At 43.2% G+C, this 27,808-nt stretch overlaps 1 protein-coding gene across 2 annotated transcripts in view; it reads left to right on the forward strand.

Moving 5' to 3' along the window:
- MAP2K4 (mitogen-activated protein kinase kinase 4) overlaps positions 1-27,808 on the forward strand; it is a 139,019-nt gene that overhangs the window by 101,039 nt on the left and 10,172 nt on the right. For both annotated transcript variants that reach the window (XM_047832822.1, XM_047832823.1), the window contains exons 7-9: positions 1,781-1,908; positions 19,492-19,569; positions 21,310-21,458. In XM_047832822.1, coding sequence (XP_047688778.1) covers positions 1,781-1,908; positions 19,492-19,569; positions 21,310-21,458 — 355 coding nt within the window. The remainder of the gene's footprint in view (positions 1-1,780; positions 1,909-19,491; positions 19,570-21,309; positions 21,459-27,808) is intronic.

Below are 27,808 nucleotides of genomic sequence, written 5' to 3' on the forward strand. Positions count from 1 at the left end.
CCACAGATTGTGAGATCATGACCTGAGCTGAAGTCGGATGCTCAACCGACTGAGCCACCCAGGCTCCAAGTCCCAGCCCCAAGTCTCTTTTTTCTTATCCATTATGATCAGTTAGCTTTTTTGCTGTAGTTAAGAGTGCTTTTGGTTATGAGTAACAGAAAATCCTGATAACTGCCTTAAACTTCAAGCAAATTCACCATCTGTCCTGACAAGTCGAAGGGTAGGGTGGCTCCAAGCCCAGTATGTTTAGGGTTCAAGTTCCCTTCTTTTGGCTCCTCCCTTCTTAATATGTTGGCTGTGTCCTCAGGGTGCTAACTGCCACAGCAAGTCCCCAGCGTCACATGTGGATGTGACAGCCTCTTGGAGAAGCTCTTTCTCTTCCCGTTTGGCTATTTTAGGAGCTGGGAAATCTTCCTTCTCTCTCTCCAGTGTTTTCTCTTGTCTCATTCACCAGAATTGCCTCATGCCCTTGCCTCAACTGGTTACTGGCGAGGAACGACCCTGATAAGTTTGGACCAGTCAGGCCCCAGTTTGGGAGGTGTGGTTAGAGCTACACAGAGGAGGATAGATGCCTCAATAAAATCAAATGTAGATTCCGTTAGAAGGGATGGGTGGTTAGGATGGATGTTTGATAGGCGTCAGCCTTGTCAGTGCTGGTAAGAGACCTTTTCTGGACTTTTCTGTAGCTCTCCTTCTGAGTTATAGACAGATATTTTTTGTATCTCATCTTTTTTATCCTTGCTTTTTATTCATTGAGATTTGATAGTGATAATGCAATGGATAGAAGCATTGAGACAGGGATAGAGAATTAGTGAGCAAAGGGGGAGAATTGGCCAGACAGTGAGTCTAGCACATTCTGGCAGTGAGTTCATTGTCCGTGAGGAAGGGGTGAAAATCCAGGGGCCAGTTTGGCAAGACCATAAAACTCGGAGAACCAAATGGAAGGGATTTGGCTTTCTCAAATTTACAGGACAGCAGACACACACCTTGGAAGGGGTGAAAATGAAAATGAATCTGGTTTCTCAAGGATGACTCAAAGGATTAGTTGGGGGGAAACTTGATGAAGTCAGCTAAGGTCAGAAAAATCTCTCAAGGAGGAATAATTACTAAGTGGATACGTATCATTTATTGAGTACAAATAAAGTTCAGGTACTGCATCCGGTGTTTTCATGTCCAGAGCCCTGTGAATTAACGATCATTTTCGTTTGGTAGATGAGGAAGTTGTAGCTGCTGAGAGAGTCGACTAGCTTGCCCCAGGTCACATTGTGAATTTTGGACCCAGATTTTGAGTCTTTGCTTCTTTGGTCCAAAAGCTGTGGTTTTGCGGTAGACTGGATTGGATACTTTTCTAAGTTAGATGAAGCTTGACCTTATAACTAAATTGTGGCTGTGTAATTTGCGTAGTTTGCATGTGGGTGGATAGTCTTTGTCATCCTGTAAGGTAGCTTGGTTTGCTCTTGTAGGTTAAATTCATTCTTTGTATTTTGACCAGTAAGTAATGAATTTGAAACAGATAAATGAATGTACGTCTTTGGATATAAACAAAGAAAGCATTATAGAATGCCTACATTTACTGTGACACATTTCTGAGCCTGCATTTGTAAGCATTGGCATTCAGAGTATTCTTTCCTCATTTTCCTCCTTTTAAATACCTGAATTTTAAGGACTTGATCACTTGCATTGTCTAAAGTTTTTCGGTAATTTTGCTTAACGTGCTTTAGAATATAGCTCATTTGACCGTTCACTTGTATGCGGAATGACCTCTCTCTCTCCCTTGCAGATATCAAACCTTCCAATATTCTTCTGGACAGGAGTGGGAATATTAAGCTCTGTGACTTTGGCATCAGTGGACAGCTGGTGGACTCCATTGCCAAGACAAGAGATGCCGGGTGTAGGCCATACATGGCAGTAAGTACAAAGGCCAGATCTTCCTGCTTGGTAGTCTTTGCCCCGAGATCCCCTGCCCTTTGGTGCTCTCCTTCTCAGGGGTCTGACACTGGTCAGCAGTTTTACCATACTAGAATATTTTCCTCTTCCCTAAGAGCCAAGTTCAGGCTCTAGCTTCTCCATGGAACTATGAAATTGTCCCAGTGAATTCCTGTTTCCTTGTCTTCCTCCATTCCACTAACCCCCAGGTGGTTCTCAGAAGGCCTCTCTGTTTCCAGCGCCCCCTATGCTCTCTTGACTGTCGTAGATAACACTGTAGGGTCAGGGATACTATGGATCTTGTGTCCACATCATCCGTTAACACATGGAGAAAGTGTCCTGGGCCACCCAGTGATGCTTTTCTTCCAGTTGGAGAAAAACGGGAGGCTGGAGTTCCCAGAGTTCCTAACAGAGCTCACAGTGTCTGGAAGAATCTGAGGCTGTGTTCTGAATATTGTTGGTCCCTTCTGTGGAGGTGGATGAAGCACGCTGACAAATTCGAGGGTAGAGGTCTTGGGCATTTGCCAACTTAGATCCTGTTTGTCCTCGGAGCCGGACTTACACTAGCCAGGCTTACACTAGCCATCCACATGGTTCACACTCACCTTATCCCTGTATGTATGCATAGTATGTATGCATATACTGTTCCTACAGGCTGGATTTTCATCTGTATTTGATTGGAAATTCAGTGTCTATGTTTGAAGCGCTTGCCCTAGGTGTTGGTGTCTTCTTTAATGTGGCCGTGGTTCTTTGGGGACCAGCATGCTGCTCGTAAGTGGTGGCATGTGGGTGTGCAGAGTATTGACTCATTCCATTTAGCAGCTTTGGCCGCAGTCTTTATGGACTTGTGTGTGTGTGTGTGTGTGTGTGTGTGTGTGTGCAAAAAGAGATCTTCATTTGCAGTTTGGGCTTTGTGGATGTTGGCTGGGCAGGCAGATTATTGGGAACATTTGGAAGATCTTGCATTCATCATGATAATTAGAGATAAATGGAACAATTTCAAAAGTAAGAAATAAAACATATTAATCACTGAGCATTTGCGAATTCATATAATTTACACATTTAGTAATGATGCCCTGAGAATTAACTAGAAATTGCCACCTTCATTTTTCGGGCTTGTCACAGCACTAAGGTTGACTGAGTACCTTTGCTGTGTAACACTGATGAAAAAAAATTTTTTTAAAGATAGTTAAAAATTTCTTTAATGTTTATTTTTGAGAGAGAGAGAGAAAGGGAGGGAGGGAGGGAGGGCGAGAGAGAGAGAGAGAGAGAGAGTGAGTGGGGGAGGGTCAGAGACAGAGGGAGACACAGAATCCGAAGCAGGCTCCAGGCTCCAAGCTGTCAGCACAGAGCCTGATGCGGGGCTCGAACACTGAATGGCGAGATCATGACCTAAGTTGAAGTCAGACGCTTAACTGGCTGAGCCACCCAGGAGCCCCTGTGTAATTTATGCAGGTTTTAAAAAGGTAATTGCAGGGGCGCCTGGGTGGCACAGTCGGTTAAGTGTCCGACTTCAGCCAGGTCACGATCTTGCGGTCCGGGAGTTCGAGCCCCGCATCAGGCTCTGGGCTGATGGCTCAGAGCCTGGAGTCTGTTTCCGATTCTGTGTCTCCCTCTCTCTCTGACCCTCCCCCGTTCATGCTCTGTCTCTCTCTGTCCCAAAAATAAATAAACATTGAAAAAAAAAATAAAAATAAAAAGGTAATTGCAGCACAGCTGAAGCTGAATGTTTGTACTCAGGTGACTTTTTTTTTTTTTTTTTAAATTTATTTATTTTTGAGAGAGAGATAGAGTGTGAGCCGGGGAGGGGCAGAGAGACAGGGAGACACAGAATCCAAAGCAGGCTCCAGGCTCTGAGCCATCAGCACAGAGCCTGATGCGGGGCCCGAACCCACAAGCTGTGAGATCATGACCTGAGCTGAAGTCGGACACTCAATCGAGCCCCATCTTTCTAGATTATTTAATATCATCAAAAGTGTATAAAATGTAGAGTTGAAGCACAAACGTTTCCATAAACCAATAGTTAACATTTTGCAGCCTCCCTGTCTCCTCATCTAGATGTGCATAAACATAGATACAGATACACATGTATGTATGTGCTCTGGAGCATTTGAAAGTATGTGGCTGATGAATCTCATTCTAAACACTTCTGCGCGAATCTCCCCAAAAAAGTGCACTTTTCTTCATAACCACAATGTCATCACCACACCCAAAACACAAACCTTAAATGATTAGCAAGAATTTCATATTATCATCTAATACGTACTTCATGCACACATTTCCCAGGAATGTCCCACATTCTAGATTTGTCTGATTATCGGTTCCTTGTGGTTAGTTTCAGGCATTTTCTTTGCATGCTTTGTATTTTTGTGTATGTGAAAAACTGGACATTTTGAATATTATGACATGGTGATTCTGGAACCCAGATTCTTCCCCTCTCCTCATGGTTTGTTTTGTTCCTTGCTATGAGACGTAGCTGTTTCTTTAGTGATTTTTTTTTTCTCTAAAGTCTTAACATCTGTGTAATGGGGCTGCCTGGGTGGCTCAGTCGGTTAAGCATCTGACTTCGGCTCAGGTCATGATCTTGTGGTTTGTGAGTTCGAGCCCTGTGTCAGGCTCTGTGCTAACAGCTCAGAGCCTGGTGCCTGTTTCGGATTCTGTGTGTCCCTCTCTCTCTGCCCCTCCCCTGCTCACACTGTCTGTCTGTCTCTCTCAAAAATAAATAAACATTAAAAAAATTAAAAAGAAAAAGTCCGTATAATAAATCCTATGTGGTCTCTGATGTCTCTTTTCCTAGCTTGTGTTCAGCTAATGTTTTGACAGTTTCGTTTTTTGTTTTCCTTAGTTTTTTGTTTTGCTTGTTTCCTTTCGGATACCAGTATCCAAAAAGAAAAGAAAAAACAATCCATAAAGAAAACAAAGGGAAGGAAACCCACACAACTACTGGAGCCCTTGCAGATGGCTTTTGTGCTGGGCGCTCCCCTCCAATGCTCAGCCCCTCCATTCACATATCTGCTTTCCCTTTCACTTCCTACCTGCCCTTGGCCTGTAGAGCAGCCAGAGGTTACAGCTTAAGTCCTCTGGTCTTTCTGAGTGCGGGTCCCCCACTGGGCATGCACCTGGCTTTCTAAACTTCCCAGCATGCACAGGGGAGTGTGAATGGCTTCATTTTCCAAAAAAACTCTGCCGTCTACTTTTCCTGCCACATTTCTGGGGGTCTCATGTATGTCTCAGTCCTTATCTTCTGCACCGGCCATCTGCAGGTCACGCGTTTGCCTTACAGTGTTTTTGAGGCACGTCCTCTGATGTTATGCTGTGAGTGAGTCCCCAGCTGGGCAGGACAAAGGCAGGCCCCACGGCCCATTCTCCATCGCTCCCCGGACAGGTTGGAACAGACCAACTCACTTCTTCTTGATTAAGGTCTGCTCTGCTTCCTCTTCCCTCTGGACCCAGAGTCTAGGGTCTGATACTGGGGATCTGCCGTCTGTAAGAGGACAGGGGCAAGGTCAAGTAGAAATGCTGCAGAGGTTTCTTATCATTTTTGAGTTGGATTTTCTTGATTCATTGTTTGCTTGGTTGCTATAAACTTTTTAAAAATATATTTATTTATTTTTGAGAAAGAGAGAGCATAAGTTGGGGAGGGGCAGAGAGAGAGAGAGAGAGAGAGAGAGAGAGAGACAGAGACAGGGCATGAGCGGGGGTGGGGGGCAGAGAGAGAGGGAGACCCAGAATCTGAAGCAGGCTCCAGGCTCTGAGCCGTCAGCACGGAGCCCGACGTGGGGCTCGGACTCACGAACTGTGAGATCATTCCTGAGCTGAGGTTGGATGCTTACCTGACTGGGCTACCCAGGCACCCCTGGTTCCTATAAACTTTTGATTCTTTAACCCCAGAATTCTGACAAGGTTGGTTATTTTTTTGCTTTATTTTTTCATGTTTCTTTGGAAGGATGCTCCCTTGGAGTTGCCTGCTCTGTCGTTTTCACTGTTGTCAGTCTATGTATCGTTTTCAGTGAAGGCCATGTTCTGAGCACTCATCTTGTTCAGAAAACTGGGAGACTGTGTAGAGTGGCTTTTTAAAAATTTTGCATCTGGATGACATGTTATGGGTAGTTTGTCAAAAAAGTGTTCTGGGACCCAATGACTGGGAGTCACTGTATGCTATTTTAAGGGTTTAGATACATCATGTATGTTAGCACACTAATTAAAAATGCTGAGAAAAATCTCAGTGAAGAAACAGCTTTTCTAAACTTAGCATTCCCCTGATATTTGTCAGTGGAACCCACTTTATTTTGTGGCTTGCCTGTTAATAACCGGAAAGCAGTTTATTCAGGAGTGTTGTTAAGGATGTAATGGTCTCAGGCTTTTCAGTCGGGAAAAAAATAAATTTTCTTCAGGGTCGTTAGCTATTGCTTTGATGGCTTATCAATCCGTCACATTCCAGTTCTTCTTGGTTTAAAAATTGAAGACTTCAAACCACAGTGAGGCCCCACCCCACACATCCACTAGGATGGTCAGAATCCCCAAGTCAGATACTAATAAGTGTTAATGAAGGTGTGGAGAACTTGGAGCCGTCATGTGCTGTTGGTGGGAGAGTAAGATGATACGGCCACTTTGGAAAAAGATCCTGGCAGGTCCTCAAACATGTCAGTGCAGAAGTTACAGTAAACTGGACTCCCAGGTATATCCCTGACAGCAATGAAAGCCCACGTCCATAAAACTCGCCCATGAATGTTTGTAGCACATAACGACATGAATGTGTAATACCCAAAAGGCAGAAATAACCCACATGTGCCCCAGTGGGTGAATGGGCACACAAAACGTGGTCTGGGTGGACTAGTGGACTCGTGCCCCGTCTCAAACCAAAATGAAATACTGACACGTGTTACGATATGGATAAACCTTGAAGACATTACGCTAAGTGGCAGAAGCCAGTTATAAAAGATTACATGTTGTATGGTTCCATTTATACGTAAGTGCAGAAAAAGGAAGCCTGTAGGGACAGAAAGTAGATTAGTAGGTCCGGGGTGGGGGGTAGTTATGGTACCGTGAGGTGGCGATGGCCAGAAGTGCGGGGCGGGGGCAAGGTTCTACAAGTGGCCTTGGTCATGGTCGCGCAGCTCTGGGAATACATGAGCAACCCGTGAATCGAGTGCTTCAAATGGGTCGGTCGGATGGTGTATGGATTCCATCTCAGGAAAGCTGTTTCAAAACCAAAGGAAGGCCACCGTTGTTTGAGTCAGTACTGAGGCCGCGGCTGGTGCACCCAGTCCTGGAGAATTGTGACTTCACAGAAATCAAGCTTAGGAAACAACTGTCCATGGGCAACCCTGCTGCCACCTTTGAACATGGGGATTTGTGGTTGAGCAACCAGTGCTCTTTCTTTCTGTAGCAGTTTGAAGGCTTATTTCTGAATGTTAGGTAACAACTCCTCCCTCCCCCCCATCCTCCCCCTGCCCCTGCATGATCTTGGGTGTTAAGTCCATGATGGTTTTCTTCTAAGAAGAGCTTTTTACTCTAGTTTTAAATATAGTAAAGATTCTCCCCCCCTCCCCATTCAAGGTTACAGTGTAACCTTGACTTTAGGAGTAGAACCCAGTGATTCATCACTTACATATAACACCCAGTGCTCATCCCAGGAAGTGCCCTCCTTAATGTCCATCCCCCATTTAGCCCATTCTCCCACCCAACACCCACCAGGAACCCTCAGTTTGTTCTCTGTATTTAAGAATCTCATGGTTTGCCTTCCTCTCTGTTTTTATCTTATGTTTCCTTCCCTTCCCCTATGTTCATCTGTTTTGTTTCTCAAATTCCACATATAAGTGAAATCCTACAATATCTGTCTCTCTCTGACTTATTTGGCTTAGCATAACACCCTCCACTTCCATCCACATTATTGCAAATGGCAAGATTTCATTCTTCTTCACCGCCGAGTAGTGTTCCATTGTGTGTGTGTGTGTGTGTGTGTGTGTGTGTGTGTGTGTGTGTATACAAACACATACCATATCTTCTTTATCCCTTCATCAGTTGATGGACATTTGGGCCCTTTGCATAATTTGCCTATTTTTGATAGCACTGCTATAAACATTGGGGTGCATGTGCCTCTTCAAATCAGCATTTTTGTATCCTTTGGATAAATTCCTAGTAGTGCATTTGCTGGGTCGTACGGTAGTTCTATTTTTAATTTTTTTGAGAACCTTCCATACTGTTTCCCAGAGTGGCTGCACTAGTTTGCATTCCCACCAACAGTGCAAGAGGGTTCCCCTTTCTCCGCATCCTCGCCAACATCTGTTGTTTCCTGAGTTGTTCATTTTAGCCATTCTGACAGGTGTGAGGTGGTATCTCATAGTTGTTTTGATTTGTATTTCCCTGATGATGAGTGATATTGAGCATCTTTTCATGTGTCTGTTACCCATCTGGATGTTTTCTTTGGAAAAGTGTCTATTCATGTCTTCTGCCCATTTCTTCACTTCAAATTATGTTTTTAGGTGTTAAGTTTGGCAAATTCTTTATAAATTTTGGATACTAACCCTTTATCCGATATATCACTTGCAAATATCTTCTTCCATTCTGTCAGTTGCCTAATATTTTTTGCCTAGCAAAACATTTTGGAATATTCAGGAAAAGATTCCAGATCTGATTTTTTTTCTCCCTTGATGTATGTGTGTATATGTGTGTGTGTGTGTGTGTATGTATGTATATGTATGTATGTACATGCATATATATATGTACATACATATATATATATGGTGGATGTATATGTGTGTCCACACACACACACACACACACACACTCCCAAAGGAGGCGTATATGTCACTTTTTCTGTTTGTACACATAACTTTGAGACACACAGCTTATCCCCAGTGGCTTGATATTTCACTTCCTGGTGACTTTGAAATCCCATTGTATTATGCCTGTTTTTTTATTTTTTATTTTTTATTTAAAAAAATTTTTTTTTCAACGTTTATTTATTTTTGGGACAGAGAGAGACAGAGCATGAACGGGGGAGGGGCAGAGAGAGAGGGAGACACAGAATCGGAAACAGGCTCCAGGCTCTGAGCCATCAGCCCAGAGCCTGACGCGGGGCTCGAACCCACGGACCGCGAGATCGTGACCTGGCTGAAGTCGGACGCTTAACCGACTGCGCCACCCAGGCGCCCCTATGCCTGTTTTTTTAAATGTTCAGTGAAATAACTCCACGTTTGAAGAACCCTACCATTGATAGTATTGTAAATGTGTTTCTTATTGGAAGATTATGTCCTTGTTTGATATGTTAAAAATAAAGTACAGACTAGGAAAGTGGAGAATCAATTACCCATCGTTCACTCATAAAGGGAAAAAATTGTTCTGTGAGTATATATCCCGCTACATTTTTATGGAAATGAAATACTATGGCACTTCTGCTTTTCGTCTGCTCCGTAGGCATTTGCAGGCGTGTTTCCAGGCTGATGCACCTTCATGTATAATGAATTTAGCCACTAGACATTAACTGACTTTCTATTTTTGCCTGCTTGTGATTTTTTAGTTTTTTGTTATTCTCTTTTTCTAATTTTTAAAAAATGTTTATTTTTGAGAGAGAGATAGAGCATGAATGGGGGAGGGGCAGAGAGAGGGAGACACAGAATCTGAAACAGGCTTCAGGCTCTGTGCTTTCAGCAGGGTTTGAACTCTCAGACTTGCGAGATCATGACCTGAGCCGAAGTCGGACGCTGAACTGAGCCACTCAGGCGCCCCTAGTTGTTTGTTATTCTAAATACTGCTGCAGAAATTTTTAAGCTGTGTCTTCGCACAACTCTTTCATATCTTTCCTTGGCTATATATGAAAGGATCACACTTCTCAAGACCTTTGGGGAAACGATATACGATTAAAATGGTGTGTTTTTTCAGTAGGTGTCATTCTGCATTAGAGTGTTACAGCTTTATCTTTGTGGAGTTGGTAGGCCAGAATGGGATTTGTTAAAAAACTTCAAGGGGGGGCGCCTGGGTGGCTCAGTCGGTTAAGCGGCCGACTTCGGCTCAGGTCACGATCTCGCAGCTCGTGAGTTCGAGCCCCGCGTCAGGCTCTGGGCTGACTGCTCGGAGCCTGGAGCCTGTTTCGGATTCTGTGTCTCCCTCTCTCTCTGCCCTCCCCCGTTCATGCTCTGTCTCTCTCTGTCTCAAAAATAAATAAACGTTAAAAAAAAAAAAACTTCAAGGGGTTTTTCTTACATATTTCAAAATTATTGAGAAAGTTATATACTTTTGTATTTTTTCCTATATTTGGCCACTACTGATGTATAACATAATGAGGACTTCAGTGTTTTCTTGTTAGGTTTCGTATGTTTTCCCAGAAGTTGTCATTTGTCTTTAAATTCTACAAATTTTTGATTGAATTACAGAAATAGAAAATTTCAATGTGGTTAGCGTATCAGGGTTACCGTTACGGTTTTTGGCTGTCAGCGTATCTTGAAAGGTTTTCCTGGTGCCGAGATCAGAAATGGTTGTAGACTCACATTTGAGTACCTAAGTTTAGGCTTTTGTTTTTTTTACTTTTCAGGTAAAAAAAAAAAATTTTTTTTTTGTTTTTTTTTTCAAGTAATCTCTACACCCAAATGGGGCTCGAAATCACAACCCCAAGAGTCACATGCCCCTCCCAGTAAGCTAGGTGCCCCTAACATTTCAGGTTTTTAATCCTGATGTAATCAGGATTAGTGAATTATCAGGGGAAAGAGTGTGACTTTTCTCCCCACAAATGTTAGTCATGAATTTTTAAAACTTTTTATTTATTTTTCTCAATTCAAGGCAATTAGCATACAGTGGTGTTGGTCTCATTGTACAATGTAATGTACAATATGATGACTCAGCAGTTCTATGCATTACTCACCGCTCATTGTGACAAGTGCATTGTTAATCAAACCCCCTCACCCATAAAATAAAAATTATATTTTTAATTATCTGATTATTCAAATTCCATTGTTCGGAATCAGTACTCTTGTACTAAATCCTTGGATTTGGGACTGTTTCTGGACTGTGTTGTATCCTCTTTCTATGTGTTTCATATGAATAGTGTATCATTATTGAAAATAGCAGGAATTGTATTGGCATTTCATTAGAGTCTTAAATTCCTTTTGTTACTGCATTTTTATATTATTTAGTCCTCCCAGCGAAGAATGCTTTGTTTCTATTTGCTCAAGTGATCTTACTGTCTGTTAATTTTTCCTTCTTAACTGGCTACACACATTTCTTAATAAATTCTTTAAAATATTGTTGTCCATTCTGGGAACGCGTGGGTGGCTCAGTCGGTCAAGCATCTGACTTAGGCTCAGGTCGTGATCTCACGGTGCATGAGTTCAAGCCCCGCCTTGGGCTCTCTGCTGTCAGCACAGAGCCTGCTTCGGATGCTCTGTCTCCTTCTGTCTCTATTTCAAAAATAAATAAACTTAAAAAAATTTTTTTTGTTGTCCATTCTGAATACTTGTCTATACCCACTGTCTGTCCTTTTTCTCCTTTTATTCTTTCTGTCCCCATTCTTATGGGTTCTTTTACCCCCATCACTGAATGACATCACTGCTGTCATTAGAGCAATCACCATCTTTTTGTTCCTGAAGCCCATGGTCAGTTTGGAGCCATGACCTTCCTTAATTTTCCTGGGATGTTGAAAATACTATGTTCTTGAAGACTTTTGTCTCTTGGTTTCCATGACATTTATGTGCTCTTGGCTACCTTCCTGACTGGCCCCTCTCTCCTGGGTCTCTAGGGCCTTCTCATCTTTCTGATCTCTTTTATTTTGGTATGCCCCAGGGCTGAGTATTCAGTCTCTTTTTTTTCCCTTAACTACCCAAATTCTTCTAGTGAGTCCATCATCCAGTCTTAGGGAGTAATACTTTCTTTCTGTCTCTGTTCCGTGATGTACAGCTTCTGTCACTTAGTAGATGCTCGGGGATGATGAGTGCCCATACATTTCTTACTGTCCACACCTCACTTGTAAACTCCAAAATTATATGTCTGGTTTCCTACTTTCTCTTACTTCTTAGATCCCACAGAAGTTGCACGTATAATAAGTTTATTCCCAAGCTCTTGACCTCATCATATCACTCCTCTGCTCCCTACAAAATCTGGGAGCTGCCTCCCCTTCCCCAGTTTCTCTATATTTCAGTAAATACTTACCCCTCTTTCCAGTTGCTCAAGGCACAGGCTTTAGAGTTTCATTTCCTTCCTCTTCATACTCTACATCCTGTCCATAAGCAAATGCTGTCGGCTTTACTTTCAAGGCATAGAACCCGCTCTCTTTTGAAAACAACTAGTGTTCCTTTGAAGAAAAAAGGGGGGTGGTGTCCCTGGGTGGCTCAGTCTGTTAAGCGTCCGACTTCGGCTCAGGTCATGATCTCACGGCTCCATGAGTTCGAGCCCCGTGTCGGGCTCTGTGCTGACAACTCAGAGCCTGGAGCCTACTTCGGATTCTGTGTCTCCCTCTCTTTCTGCCCCTGTCCCGCTCACAATCTGCCTCTCTCTCTTAAAAATAAATAATAAAACATTAAAAAAAAATGTTTAAACCACCAGTGAGTGTTTCTTGGTCTGGCCACTGGGATGTCTCGCCTGCCTGATTGCTCTAGTCTCTAGAATGGTCTTCCGCTTAACCTTGCTCTAGTAGTCTGTGCTTCATGTAACAGCTGGTTACCCTCTCTGAACATTGTTAAATTATGCCACCTCTCTGCTTAAAACTCATCCCCAAATCCTCATAATGGGCCTAGAAGGCTCTATATGATCTGGCCCTCAACTGTCTTTCAGAATTGTCCACACGTTACCTTCTGCCTTGCTTGCCACACTCTGGCCACCACACCGACCTCTGTGTTCCACGTGCATCTGGAGGATGTTCCTACCTGGGGGTCTTTTCCTTTCTCCCTTGAACTCTCTCCTCTGTGAATATTTTTAATGTTGGCAGTCTTTCACTTCAGTTAGGTCTTGGAGCAGATGCCATGTGCTTGGCTCGTCCTTCCTGGACCACCACATCTGACCTGTTCCTCTCATCTCCTTGACCCCACTTTGCTTCATAACCCTCATCACCACCTGATTCTTCGTTTTTGTTTTGTATGTGTTTTGTATTTTGTATGTGTATATGTGTCTCCTGACTAGATTGTGAGCCCTTTGAGACCCCCATCTTTGCTTTTTTTTTTTAAATTTATTTATTAAAAAAAATTTTTTTTTTTAACATTTATTTATTTTTGAGACAGAGACAGAGCATGAATGGGGGAGGGCCAGAGAGAGAGGGAGACACAGAATCGGAAACAGGCTCCAGGCTCCGAGCCGTCAGCCCAGAGCCTGACGCGGGGCTCGAACTCACGGACCGCGAGATCATGACCTGGCTGAAGTCGGATGCTTAACCGACTGAGCCACCCAGGCGACCCTAGAATTTATTTTTTTATTTTTATTTTTTTATTTAAAAAAAAAATTTTTTTTTCAACGTTTATTTATTTTTGGGACAGAGAGAGACAGAGCATGAACAGGGGAGGGGCAGAGAGAGAGGGAGACACAGAATGGGAAACAGGCCCCAGGCTCTGAGCCATCAGCCCAGAGCCTGACGCGGGGCTCGAACTCCCGGACCGCGAGATCGTGACCTGGCTGAAGTTGGACGCTTAACCGACTGCGCCACCCAGGTGCCCCCCTAGAATTTATTTTTAAGCAACCTGGAGCCAACATAGGGCTCGAACTCACAACCCTGAGATCAAAAATAGCGTGTCCTACTGACTGAACCAGCCAGGCGCCCCAAGACCCCAGTCTTTATTTAGTTGGCTCCCTGCTATATTCTTGGGTGCTAAGACAGTTTTTTGTTGCTATTTTAAATGTCATATAATGTGTTTTCCTAACATTGCTGATATACAGGGAAGCTATTTAGATGACTATGTTAATTTTATAACCAGCCAAAGTACTAATCTGCCTCATTTTTGAATTTGAATTAATCTCGGATGGTACTCAAGGTACCATTCTGGAAGTAATTTTTGCCTTGGCTCTCCTTCTATTGATTGATATTTCTTATACATTTGTATGTATTTACTTTTCTCATACTTCTAGATCAGTACCGAATGACAATATTGATTGTACGATTTTCATGTTTTTTCTCACTTGAAACCAAATACTTTTTTTCTGATTAAAGTCTGTGCATTTCTGTGTGTGTACGTGTGTGTGTGTGTGTGTGTGAGAGAGAGAGAGAGAGAGAGAGAGAGGGAGAGAATATGAAGATGAGCATGAATTAGGAACAGCTATTAAAACTTTTATTAAATGCCTTTTTGGTATCAATCATGCCATGAGGAAATGTTTCTCCCTGTGTAGCTACTGGTGTCACAAATCATAATAACATGTTTTCTGCGGTTGAACCATTCCGGCCTTCCAGAAGTGATCCCTACATGGCTCATAGTTTACATGTTTAATGTATTTTTGCATGTGGTATGGTAATATAATTTCTGCATAAAAGTGTTTAAATGAGATTGGTTCATACTTTATATTATGAAGGTCTTCTGTAGGCTATGCTAGCTTTAAAAATCGAATTGGGAAATTTTCCATCTTTAGTTTATTCATATAGTAAAAAGTTACTGATCATCTTGTGAATGAAACATATCTTTGACCTCCTTGAGCTCAAAAAAGTTTCCCCAGACTTCAGAACATTTGTGGTGGTATAATTTTCCGTTCTTTGAGACTGAAATCCTTCTGAGCCAGAAGTCTTTGGGGAAAGGTAGATGATTCTTCAAAATCTGTGAGGTTTTACTATTTCCTCAGCATCAGATGCATGTGGGTGTGTGTGGACGTGTACATGTATTCACATACGTATTTTTGTTTTCTTAGTTGGTTTTATTTATTTATTTATTTATTTATTTATTTATTTATTTATTTAGAGGGTACAAGCTAGGAAGAGGGGCAGAGGGAGAGACAGAGAGACTCTTAAGGAGGCTCTATGCTGAGTGCAGAGCCCAATGCGGGGCTCGATCTCACGACTGTGAGATCATGACCTGAGCCACCATCAAGAGTTGGACACTTAACTGACTGAGCCATCCAGGTGCCCCCTTGGGTTTTTAAATATTAGTTTTAAGAACTGCTTATTGGAATGTTTTTTAGTAGCCAGGTGTGTGGTAGTTTAAAAAGGTGTCCACAATTTCCTTAATACCCCTCCCTTTATAAGGTGGAGACTAAGTACTGCCTGATATGGGCCGAACTTAGTGAGTCACTCCTAATGAGAGCATATGGCAGAAAGGACAGGGTGTCCTTTCCGAGAGCAGGCCGTATAAAAACACTGTAGCTCCTTCTTTCTTTCTTGGATTGCTCACTTTGGGGGAAGCCAGCTGCCATGTTGTGAAGACACTTGGGTAGCTTTATGAAGAGATTCGTGTGGTGAGGAACTAAGCCTTCCTGCCAGGAACCCGGTGAATGAGCTTAGTGCCAAATCTTCCAGAACCCAGAAAAGCCTTAAGTGTTAGTTGACATCTTGACCTCAGTCATGAGATAACCCGAGTCAGAACCACCCATCAAAGCTATTCCTTGAATCCTGACTCACAGAAACCATGAGATAATATTTGTTGTTTTAAGCTATTCAGTTTTGGGATAATTTGTTATACATCATAGCTAATGAGTACAAAGAGTTTCATTGATTTCTTTTTAATTTCTTGACTTATTTCTTATCAAAGCTTTTTGGCCCATATGTTTCTGCCTTTTGAGACATATTAAGATTCTTTTTAGCATGATAGATGATCAATCAAATGTGAAATATTGGAAAAGACCTGTATTATTAATTACATATACGTAACACCTCTTTTTTGCCTCTTTAATACAAACAAATTGAGAAGGATTAGTTCAAAATGTGTAACATTCAATTGTCGGTTTCTTCTTATTTCTTGGTTTTTATTTTATATGTTTGCATACAAAGTAACTTGTGTATTTATTGTTATATATGTTTTTGGATATAAAATTATTTTATCTTTTTCTTTTTTTGCTATTTTTGTTAATGTGACATATCCTCTAAGTTGATGTTTTCCTTTATACTTCTGGCAAGCTTTTTGTTTTTCAAACCTATGCTGCGATTTTAGATTCAGGATGCTGGGTTTTTAACTTCTTGAATCTTAAATATCTACTCCTCTCAATGAATAACTTTTAGATGTTAAAAATAGTACACTTGGAAGTAAAGAAAGAACATGTCAAAATGTATTTAACTCATTGGTAAGAGCACTGGGCGGGTAGGATGCTGAAACTAGCATAAAAGCATTTGTGTCATTTAGTATTTACAGTCACTGAGGAAAGAACGAGGTGGCCCATCCAAATAAAATGCTGCTAATTATCTCCAGGTCAATGAAGAAGTAACGTTGGGGGTTACAGGACAGAAATCATTTGCATCCCTAATGAACAAAAATATACACGTAGTCCTGTAACTGAGGCGGCCCTAATGAATAATAAATATCAAGCAAACTGAAAAGGGCAGTTAAAAAATCCTTGGGTTGGCCCCAGTGTGAGTGAAAGGAAATGGAATCCTTTTTTGACATATTTACAGGAGTTGGGGAAGTTTTCACGACACACACATGCTAGAAACATAGAGCAGTTTCAGAATGACCTGCCCCCCCCCCCCCCCCAAGACCACAAGTGGTACCCATTTTAAGTGCACACTTTGAATTTTGACAAATGACTGCTCATCAGTCAGGAGAGGAAGATGTCTGTTACCGAGAAAAGATCCTCGGTCCTGTTTTCTGTCCATGCAATTGGATTTTCTCATCCCGGGGATTCATCCAAATGGAATCTCACACCATGTTCTTGTCTGGCCGCTGCCTTTCTCTAGCGCGATGTGCTGAAGAGGTAGCCATCCTATGGGGTATGTTAGCTCCTTCTTGTTATTGCTGAGAAGTTTCCATTGTGTTGATGGACCACGATCTGTTGTCCACTCACTGGTGTGTATGTTGGCCTTAGCAAGTGCTTCAGTACCTGCAATGCCTCCATTTATTGAGGGTGTTTTGCTGCCAGCCATGTTTTGTGGTTTTCAGCGTAGGAACCCTTGAGCGCCTTTTACGTTTATTCCTAACCGATTCATGGTCCTCGATGCTACTCTTGTAAATGGAATTTTAAAACCTATCTTCCAGCATGTTTCTGTTGTCATAGATAAATACAGATTTGCGTATTTTGACATCACGCCCCGTATCCCTGCTCGTGTTGCTGTTAACTTTAGTAGGGATGGTCTGTGTAAACAGTTATAGAAGTTCAAGTGTCTCTGAGTAAAGGCAGTGGTGTGGTGTTTGGGCTTTTTTCTTCCCTCCTTAGCTTTCTAGACTGGCTAGGACCTCCCATATAATGCTGAACAGAAGTCCTATCTTGTTCCAGTGTTAGTTAGGAAAAGAGTGTTCCAGATTTCATGGGTAAAAAGTATGACATTTGCTCTTGGTGATTTTTGGATGCTCTTTATGACATGACATTTCCTTCTTTTCTCATAGTGTGCTGAGAGTTGAATTGTGAATCTTCTCAGATGTTAATCCTACATTTATTGAGAAGACGGTATAATATTCCTCCATTTTTCTGTAAATACGGGGCATCCCATTGTTTTTCAGGTTTTAAGCCAGTGTTTGTATTCCTGAGATAAACACCATTTGGTCATGATTATTATGTGGTTCACATGTTGCTAGATTAGATTTGTCCCTATTTTTGTTAATAGTTTTTGAGTTTGTGTTTATGAGGATTACGAATTGTATCATAATGTCTTTATAATGTTTTACAAGTGAATAAATTGACCTCATAAAATGTTTTCGAAAGAAATTCATGTAAGACTGGTCTTCTCTCTCCCTTGCATGGTCGAAAGAGTTCACCAGAACATCTGGGTTCGACTTTACTTCACGGGAAAGTTTTTCATAACAAAGTCATTGAAAAAATAGCTTTACGGCTATTCAGATTTCTAGTGTTATTTTTGATAGGTTTCATTTTCAAAAACTGTGTCCATTTTGTCTGTTTCTAGAAGAACGGCAATGTCCCCCCTTTCGTTCTGATTTCAGTAATTTGGTTATGTCTCCTTTTCTCTCATTGTAGCCAGAAGTTTATCCGTTTTGTTGATCTTTCCGAAACGTCAGTGTGCATTCTGTTGTCATTTTTGTTGTTTTTGTCTATTTCACATACTTTTCACTCTTCTTTTGATTATTTTTTTTTCTGAGTGGATTGGCCTTGGTTTGTTCCATTTCAAGCTCCTTAAAGCTGTGAGGTTAGGTTTCGATGGCTGGCTGTGTCTTCTCTTCTAGTATTTGCATTTATTCAGTACTATGAATTTCCCCCCTGAACACTACTTTCGCTGCATTTTCTGAAGCTTCATGAGTTCTATTTCGTTTTCACTTAGTTCAGGGTATTATTTTACTTCATCTTGAGGCTTCCTCTGTGATCTGCGGGTTGTTTAGAAGTATGTTGTTTCACCTCCAAATATTTGGGGATTGCCCAGGTATCTTTCTGTTACTGGTTTCTAATTGAGTGACTTCGCGATCTGAGAACACGCTTTGCATGCTTTCTTTTTTAAAAAATAAGGTGTGTTTTATGGCCCAGAACATAGTTTATGTCAGTAAATGCTCCATGTGAGCCTGAGAAAAGTGTGTATACCCTGGCTCTTTTGGGCACAGTATGTGCCTCTCTTGGTTGACGGTCCGGGATTTTTATGTAATGTGTATCTTCTCAGGTAAATACACGTATCCGCAACTAAAAACTAAGTAGCCTCCGGTGAGTATTTATACAGCCTCAGTACTCCTGTTCAAAGCAAAAATATCTAAAATAAACCTGCAAACTAGTTGTTGCTGACGGACAGAGATTATAACAGTCAACTATCAGACTTCTGGACGTTTCTTTCAATAGTACTCACTCTCAGTCTTACCTAGGGACTATCAGCTCTGTGCTACTGGTTCTCTTCTCCATCCCTGACACGTATGGAACTAATGGTCCCTTATTTCAAGGACATGTAAAGAATGCTCCCTTCATGGGAATTACTAAAGATGATTTCCGCTGTTTGCATGATAGGATAATATATTTTGCCAGTGCCTTCATTCGGTTAAAAATGACTAATAGGTATCTTTAAAGCTCTGCATAGTGTTAAATTTAGCTTTATGATGAAGAGTGGGTAGAATAATTATAACGAATTTATTGAGTTTATATTTGCTCTTGTGTTTCAGATATATTGTGGTGTGGCTTCATTCCCTGAAACAGAAGATCTAGTCTTCTTCTTTTTTCTTCTTCTGTTTACCACTACTTGCTTACTAATCTGACCCCGTAATTTTTTTTTTTTTTCACTTCTCCAGTTTTCTTCCTTTTTTCTTTGTTCTTAGCTTCCAGTTTGCACATGCTTTGGAGTCATTAGGGGGGAAAATGAGAAGAGTCACTTTGTTTTCCCTTCATGGAGGTGGCCATTAGGTTGGGTTTTGTGGATTGTTCTTGCTTGTTTTCAATACAATGATGGCTTCCTGTTGCTCCAAGTCTGACCCCACATGTGGATTCTTCTAGAAGTATGCTGGCATTTCAGCCACCTACCCAGCGCTTGCTTCCACCCTGAACCTTGAGGGTTTGCATGATTAATGACTGTGACTTCTCTTTGTGTTCCAGCCTGAAAGAATAGACCCAAGTGCATCTCGACAAGGATATGATGTCCGCTCTGATGTCTGGAGTTTGGGGATCACATTGGTACGTTCGTCATGGTAGATTTAGCATTGAAAGAAAATTTTATCAGTCTTCCACCCCTCATAAGAACTGCCTTTCTCCCTCTCCCTCTCCCTCTCCCTCTCTCTCTCTCTCTCTCTCTCTCTCTCTCCCCTAGTCTTTGACTTTACTTACCTGTTTTTTTCCTCCATGGTCATAATCACAGGGACTATATCTTCTAGTTGTTGAAAAAAAGTATGTGTTTTACTTTAAAAATCAAACCAGAGTTGACAGTTTCCCTCAAGGTTTAGGAAGTGCCTTGGGCTCTTTGGTGTCGCACTGGGTCCCTTGGCCACAGATACCAGGTGTCAGCAACCGCACTAAGAACAGGAACGGGGGAGGGCGGCGCCCCCACGGGCAGTGCAGCGGTGAAGGCACCTGTCTCCTGCTGCCTCTAGCGGGAATAGCATGTACTCTCTGTACAGCATGTGTATTAGGTGTACGTGTTTACACGGACGAGCAGAGTTTCTGCTTGGAATCTTCTACTCACTGAACAGAAAAGTCACACGTGAATGAGCTACAAGTAATTCAGTTCTTGTGGAACCAGAACAACCGAGGTAATAAACCTAATGAAAGTTCTACCTTCAAACAACACTGAGAAAGAATAGTAAGGAAGCTACTTAACTTGCAGCTAAGCACAATTAAGCAAATTCTTCTTTCTCACCTGTACCTGTACTGAAAATTTCCTTCTACCTGAAAAGTTACCTGTATTTGCTCATTACTTATCTTTGTTACCAGATGTTGTTTTGACATTTTGATTTCTTTTCTTGAGCTTGCTGCTTTATCACGGCTTGGTGGTGTTTTTCTGACCTTGGACAGCTTCTTCTACATGGGCCGTGAATTTCCCATCACTAGATGGGGCTGTGCCCTGTTTGGAAGGCAGCCCCAAACTTTCCCGTTCATTTCCTCCCCTTTGTAATGAGGTCCCACGGCCCTCAGCTGAAGAAGCCCTGAGACGCTGTCCTCAGAGCTGCCTCTCAGGTGCTTTCTCCTCTCATGAGCTTGGGGTCACACCCTCGCATAGCAATCACCTACCAGCATACCTAAAACGGGGCTCATTTAGGCCATGCTGCAGACTTGGACCTATTTTTTCGGAAAAAGCCCAATTTCTGGGTTTTCATTATCCTCAGAACAGAGCAAGAGAAAGGGGAGAATTGACCTTTGACCAATTGGGACATAACGTCCGTAAGATCCTTCGGATCTGGTTTGGGATGGTTTAGAGATGCTGTCCTGAGCACCCCACCATTGGGGTTTTGATCCAGACTTGATTTCTTCTGTTGTGGTAATATCTGGCTGTGGTCAGAACTGTAGTAACCACAGGATGGCTGGAGAACAGAATCGACATTGCTTCCTTTGAGCTCAGGTTGGGCTTTTGTTGATTGAACCTTCTCTTCCCTTAAAGATGAATATGACCACTGTTCTGGACGTGGCCTTCCATTCAGATAACTGTCGACCGTGCAGACTTTGTACCAAGAGTGTTCTAAAACCAACCTTCCAGGATCCTTCACACAAAGGAATCAGAATTGAGGGCTATCCCAGCTCTTATGTGGTGGGGACATGGTCCGGGCTTAAGTTTGGGGTTTCCTTTAGTCCCAGTCTTTGAACTCAGTTGATACGGAATTCTCTGTATTACCTTGATTTCTAAACACCCCTTCCGCTTAGCCTTACTAATTGGGAAAATTATATATCTTGTATATCTTGCTTTTCCCTCTGTGTTCTCTTTAGTACGAGTTAGCCACAGGCCGATTTCCTTACCCAAAGTGGAATAGTGTATTCGATCAACTAACACAAGTCGTGAAAGGAGACCCTCCACAGCTGAGTAACTCGGAGGAAAGGGAGTTCTCCCCCAGTTTCATCAACTTTGTCAACTTGTGGTGAGTACGTGATGTCCAAATGCGCAACAAACACGCGGTGAGAATAGCCAGTGTTCCTGGCTCCCTGCAGCACTGGGCCTCCATGCCCTAGAGGGGGTGGCCTTCTTCCTGTCGCTCTGCCTCTGTGCCGGAACTCTGGGCCACTTTGGCCACACGGAAGGTTCCAGCGGGCCCGGAGAGCATCGCTCTTGTGTTCTGCTAGTTGGATACTGATTTCTAGTACCCGGTACAAGAAATCCAGCCTCTGCGAGACTGGTCATCTTACTCAGGTGCGGCTCTAACAGTGCAGTTGTGCTAGAATTGCGGGGAAGCTTTTACGAAGTCAAGAACCTACCAGGTCAGACTGGCATTTCAGTGCTGGCCCTCTGCTCCGACACAGCCTGTGACATAGTGCGATGCACGTAGGAGAGACCACCCAAAGCTTGGTGGGTCGGCTGAGTACTGGCTCTCTGAAAGCCGATTCCGGGGAAGGTGTGAGCCCGACACCTGGTGTTGTTTGTCCACCTTTTAACAGGTGTGTGTGCATGTGCACACCTGTGTGTGCGTAGAACGTAAAAATAAGAACGTTCAGATACGGCAGGAACACAGTCGTGCTTTGTACTGTTTCAGTCTGTATTTTAATGTTTTATTTATTTTTGAGAGGGGGAGAGAGAGAGAGAGACAGAATGTGAGGGGCTAGGGGCAGAGAGAGAGGGAGACACAGAATTTGAAGCAGACTCCAGGCTCTGAGGTGTCAGCACAGAGCCTGACGCGGGGCTCGAACTCACGAACTGTGAGATCATGACCTGAGCTGAAGTCGGGTGCTTAACTGACTGAGCTACCCAGGTGCCCCTGTTTTGGTCTGTGTTTTAAATGACACCTGTTTTGTTATCATTTGAATATTTTTGATAATTATTCTGTTTATCCAACATGATTTAAAATAGTGTGTTTCTGGGCAAAAAGCGTTCTTGAAAATGCTTTCCTTTCTCTGCTCATTTTTTCCTTGCCAAGAACGCTATCTCCCTCCTCTTTCTAGGCCATGTAAGACTTACATTTCATGGTCCAGCATTGCCCTCTTTTTGAATAATTAGAAAATATTTGTTAGACTCTAGTTTTTAAGTCCCTTTCATCTTTTGTAATGAAATTCTCCTTTTGCAATGGTTTCCCAGGGGGTGACGGATACCTCAGAGTTTTCTAGGTGGAAGAGGACCATTAGCATGACTCAAATTGGCTGCTTTTTCCTTTTTAATCTTTTTTAAGCGTATATATTTATTTTGAGAGAGAGAGAAAGAGAGAGTGAGTTTGTGCAAGCAGGGGAGAGGGGAGAGACAGAGAAAGAGAGAGAATCTCGAGCAGGCTCTGCACGGTTAGCACAGAGCCCAACATGGGGCTCGATCCCCCGAACCTGTGAGATCATGACCTGAGCTGAAATCAAGAGTCAGATGCTTAACCAGATGAACCACCCAGGTGTCCCTGCTTCTTCCATTTTTACCAGTTTGCAAACACCTATACAGTTTATATAATTGCATGTGATAATTTTATATATTCCATTTTAATGAAGAAATTTGGTTAAAGTAATCTGTGTGAGTCAAAGAGCATAATTTCTAAAATAATTAAGAGTTGTTTAATCCCTCGATCTCTTTGTTTTATTTTTTAAATTATTTTTTAAATTTTTTTTAATGTTTATTTATTTATTTATTTATTTTTTTTTTCCCAACGTTTATTTATTTTTGGGACAGAGAGAGACAGAGCATGAACGGGGGAGGGTCAGAGAGAGAGGGAGACACAGAATCGGAAGCAGGCTCCAGGCTCTGAGCTGTCAGCACAGAGCCCAATGCGGGGCTCGAACCCACAGACCGCGAGATCGTGACCTGAGCCGAAGTCGGACACTTAACCGACTGCGCCACCCAGGCGCCCCTAATGTTTATTTTTGAGACAGAGAGAGACAGAGCATGAACAGGGGAGGGTCAGAGAGAGAGGGAGACACAGAATCTGAAACAGGCTCCAGGCTCTGAGCTGTCAGCACAGAGCCCAACGCGGGGCTCGAACCCACAGACCGCGAGATCGTGACCTGAGCCGAAGTCGGACACTTAACCGACTGAGCCACCCAGGCGCCCCCTTTATTTTTAAAATTTTTTAATGTTTATGCATTTTTGAGAGAGAGAGGTGGGGGGGCAGAGAGAGGGAGACAGAATCCGAAGCAGGCTCCAGGCTCCGAGCTGTCAGCACAGAGTCTGACGCAGGGCTCAAACTCACAAACTGTGAGATCATGACTTGAGCCGAAGTCGGACACTCAACCGACAGAGCCACTCAGGAGCCCCTGGTCTGGTCTTTTTTTAAGTATTTATTTATTTACTTTGAGAGAGAAAGTGTGTGTGCGTGCAGGGGAAGGGCAGAGAGAGAGAGGGAGAGAGAGAGAATCCCAAGCAGGCTCCACACTGTCAGCTCAGAGTTTGATGTGGGGCTTGATCCTACGACCCTGGGATCATGACCTGAGCCGAAATCAAGAGTCAGACGCTCAACTGACTGAGCCACCCAGGCGCCCAGTCCCTTGATCTCTTGACTGGTTTTGTTGCACCTATGTGTAGTACTTGTATATTTTTTTAAATTTCTGTGTCTCTCGTTGCCAGTTCTCCCCTGTAGGTAATGGTTATAGACATCAGTGTTCCATTGTTTTCCCTGAGTAGGTCCATGGTTCCATCTCATTCCAGATCATCAGGGGCCGTAGTTGAAGTACATCTGTTTTTATGACCTGCTCCTATCAGCTCTCTGTGTTTGTCCATCCTCCCTTCCACTGTTCCTGGGCATTTTCTGTCCTCGCTAACCTGGATCATTCAGGTTTCTGATTGGTTTCCTCGTAATCCAGTGCCGTTTTGTGCCAAACCATTCTCCTTTTTGTCAGAGTTGTATTTTTATTGATGTACGTCTGATCATGTTACTTTTTGTTTAAAACTGCCTAGAGCATGCATTTTTAATAGTGTGCTATCACCCCTAAGGGGGCAGAAATTTATTCTGGAGAGGAAAACCTCTTGGATAGCGTAATGGTCTGCAGCCCTCCAAAGGGCTGCTACAGAACGTCTGCAGATTGACGGAATTGAAATTTCACAGGAAGGTAGGGCAGTAATGAATAAAAGATTAGAGAGTACTGGTCTAGAGGCTTACCCTGGCCCTTAAAATAAAGACTAAATTAACATGGTTTTCAAAACACATTATTATTTAAAAAAAACTTTTTGTTGTTGTTTATTTTGAGGGAGGGAGGGAGAGAGAGAGAGAAGAGAGAGAGAGAGAGAGAGAGAGAGAGAGAGAAAGAGAGAGAGAGCAAGAGAGAGCATGAGTTGGGGAGGGGCAGAGAGAGGGGGAGGGAAAGAGAGAATTCCAAGTAGGGTTCCAGCTGTCAGCACAGAGCCTGATGAGGGGCTCACGTGAACCGTGAGATCATGATCTGAGCCAAGATCAAGAGTTGGACGCTTAACTGACTGAGCCACCCAGGGGCCCCTCAAAACCCATTATGACCTGGACCTGGTTTATGGCCCTGGCCACATTTCTCAGTACTCCCCTAGAGTTGTTTTTCTGCCAAACTGAGTTTCTTCAGTTGTGTGGGTTAAAAGCATATAGGAGATGTGGGAACATAGTCTCTCGGTCTTTGGGTAGATTAAGATTTCTCCCAACAGCACACAGAAAGATGCTAAGTGTAAAAGAAGAGATTGATAAAATTCAATTTCATTAAAACTGAGAATGTCTTTTGATGAGGAGACACCAATGAATGAAATGCCCTCCCATGCAGCCTCCTTGCCGTATGGACACTTGATACGGGACTTTCAATCAGAATACGTAGAGAGTACCTATGAGTATAGAACACTTACATTATGAAAGTGACAACCGAAAATGGCCAGATACTTGAAAAGGTGCTTAAAAAGATGATATTCGGGTGCTCTGTCAGCATATGAAAGGGTGTTCCTCGGGTGTGATGGGACATCAGGGGAACTCAAATGAAATCCTACGATGAAATACCATTACTGTCGCCAGAATTGACTACAGTTTAAAAGGCTGATGGTACAGGAGGGTCTGGAAGCCCCTGGAAGTCCCGTGCAGTAGCTGTAAGACTGTACGTGGTGCAGTGTCATTGGGAGATTGGCAGTATCTCATATAGCCGGTGGAATACAGCTGGTGCCTACGTTATGCTCCAGCAATTCTGTCCCAAGTGGATGCCCAGCGAAAGCAGAGACAGAGGCACGCTAAAGGACGTGTGGAAGAACGTTCAGAACGGCGTATTCGTAATAATCTCCAGTCAGAAAGGAGAGCCTGGGTGGCTCACTTGGTAAAGTGGCCAACTCTTGATTTCGGCCCAGGTCGTGATCTCAGGGTCTGTGAGTTCCAGCCCCGCATCAGGCTCTGCACTGACAGCGCATAGCCTGCCTGGGATTCTCTGTTTCCCCCTCTCTCTGCCCCTTCTCTGTTCCCTCAAAAATAAATAAATGTAGGGAAAAGAATAGCATTTATCCCCAGGAGAGTGGACAGTAAGTTCTAGCATTGTTAGCACAGTGGTACACAGCATCGGAGGTTGGACTGTTGCTACACTCAGCCACGGGTGAACCTCAAACAGCGCTGAGTGAAAGAAGCAATACGTAAAACAGCGTGTATGGTTTCCTTGACGTGGAATTTCAAAAAGCAGACAAGAATGAATAAAAGGTAATAGAATCAGAATATTGATACTCTTTATTTTTGTTCCATGCTTAGGGCGTGTGTGTTTTTCTGAATGTATGCTTCAATCAAAAGTTCGCTTAAGGGGGGGTGCCTGGGTGGCTCAGTCTGTTGAGCATCCGACTTCAGCTCAGGTCATGATCTCACGGTCTGTGAGTTCGAGCCCCGCGTCGGGCTCTGTGCTGACAGCTTGGAGCCTGGAACCTGCTTCGGATTCTGCGTCTCCCTCTCTCTCTGCCCCTCCCCCGCTCATGCTCTGTCTCTCTCTGTCTTTCAAAAATGAATAAATATAAAAAAATAAAAAATAAACAAAATAAATAAATGTAAAAAAAAGTTCGCTTAAGGAATAAGAAGAAGCACTCAGGGACCAAAATGATGACGCCAGCTCACAGTTTAAATTCCCCCTGCTTTAACTTCCTATTTAAATCATTAACGGATTTGTTGAAGTTTATTTATTTTGAGAGAAAGAGAAAGTGTGCACAAGTGGGGGAGGGGCAGAGAGAGAGGGAGACCCAGAATCCCAAGCAGGCTCAGCACTGTCAGCACGGAGCCCAGTGCACGGCTCGATCCCATGAACCATGAGATCATGACCTGACCCGAAACCAAGAGTCAGACACTTAACTGGCAGAGCCACCCAGGTGCCCCTTAAGTCATTAATGGAATTTTTAAAAGGGAAACCCAGCCTTTACTTGCACTGTCCTCAGGGAGTTCTTGTGAAATAGCACAGATGAGACTGACTTCAGGGATGGGCCAACTGATGGCAGAGTTTGCATATACAGAGGGAGAGCGCCACGGGGACGGTAGGAGATCTGCACAGGAACTGCTCATCTGGGCACAGCAGGACCCGGGAAAAGAGGCAGCTTGAGGGACAGGCAATCAGGAAGCTTATCTCGATCCGAAAAACGTCTGGAGGGAGCATTCTCTACTGGATCCCAGGCACGGCCGGGACTCTTCGGCAGTGTTCACCCCTGCCTTCTCCTTGGCTCAGGCTCTGCTGAAGTAACTCCTGCTGAGGACACTTGTGTTGGTCAGAGTCTGGGAGCACAGCGGAAGCTAACAACCCAGGAAACGCATCCCTTGGCAAGGTGACCGTGCTCCAGAGATGGCCCTCTACTCTTTCTCCCAGTCACCCAGGGCTGTGACCGGGGTCAGCTCGTCACATTCCACGAGCACTGATGCCCTGGGGGCGTGAAGAAACACAAATGGAGATGAGCGTCGCATCAGCCTGCAAAATTGGAGCCAACACTCCCTTGTAAAATTTGCCAGTGAAGAAGTCAGGGACGAAAACTGGTCAGAATGGATGAATTTGAATTCAGGACAGGTTTTTCAATGAACAAACACGGTTTCTGAATTGAAGAGGAGGAAATGGTGGTAAACAGCATATTGGGTATTGCACGGTTGACCGAATCTATAGAGCAGGAAACACCCTTGAGTGAATCCTGCAGGCGAGGGGTTAAAAAAGATGAACAGGAGACACACGATAGGAGTCCTGGAGAACAAAATCCAGGAGACCCCACTTAACTGATTATAGTAGAGAGAGAATTAAAATAAAAATTGTCTTCACTTGAAGAAAACCTTGAGTCCCTAAATTAAAGTACCAGACCAAATTAACTCGGAGGGGAGGGGAAAAAAAAGCCATCTAGGGACGTTGTAAGATTTTGTTGTTGTTT

Source organism: Prionailurus viverrinus, chromosome E1, assembly GCF_022837055.1.
Source record: "Prionailurus viverrinus isolate Anna chromosome E1, UM_Priviv_1.0, whole genome shotgun sequence".
Lineage (NCBI taxonomy): Eukaryota > Metazoa > Chordata > Mammalia > Carnivora > Felidae > Prionailurus > Prionailurus viverrinus.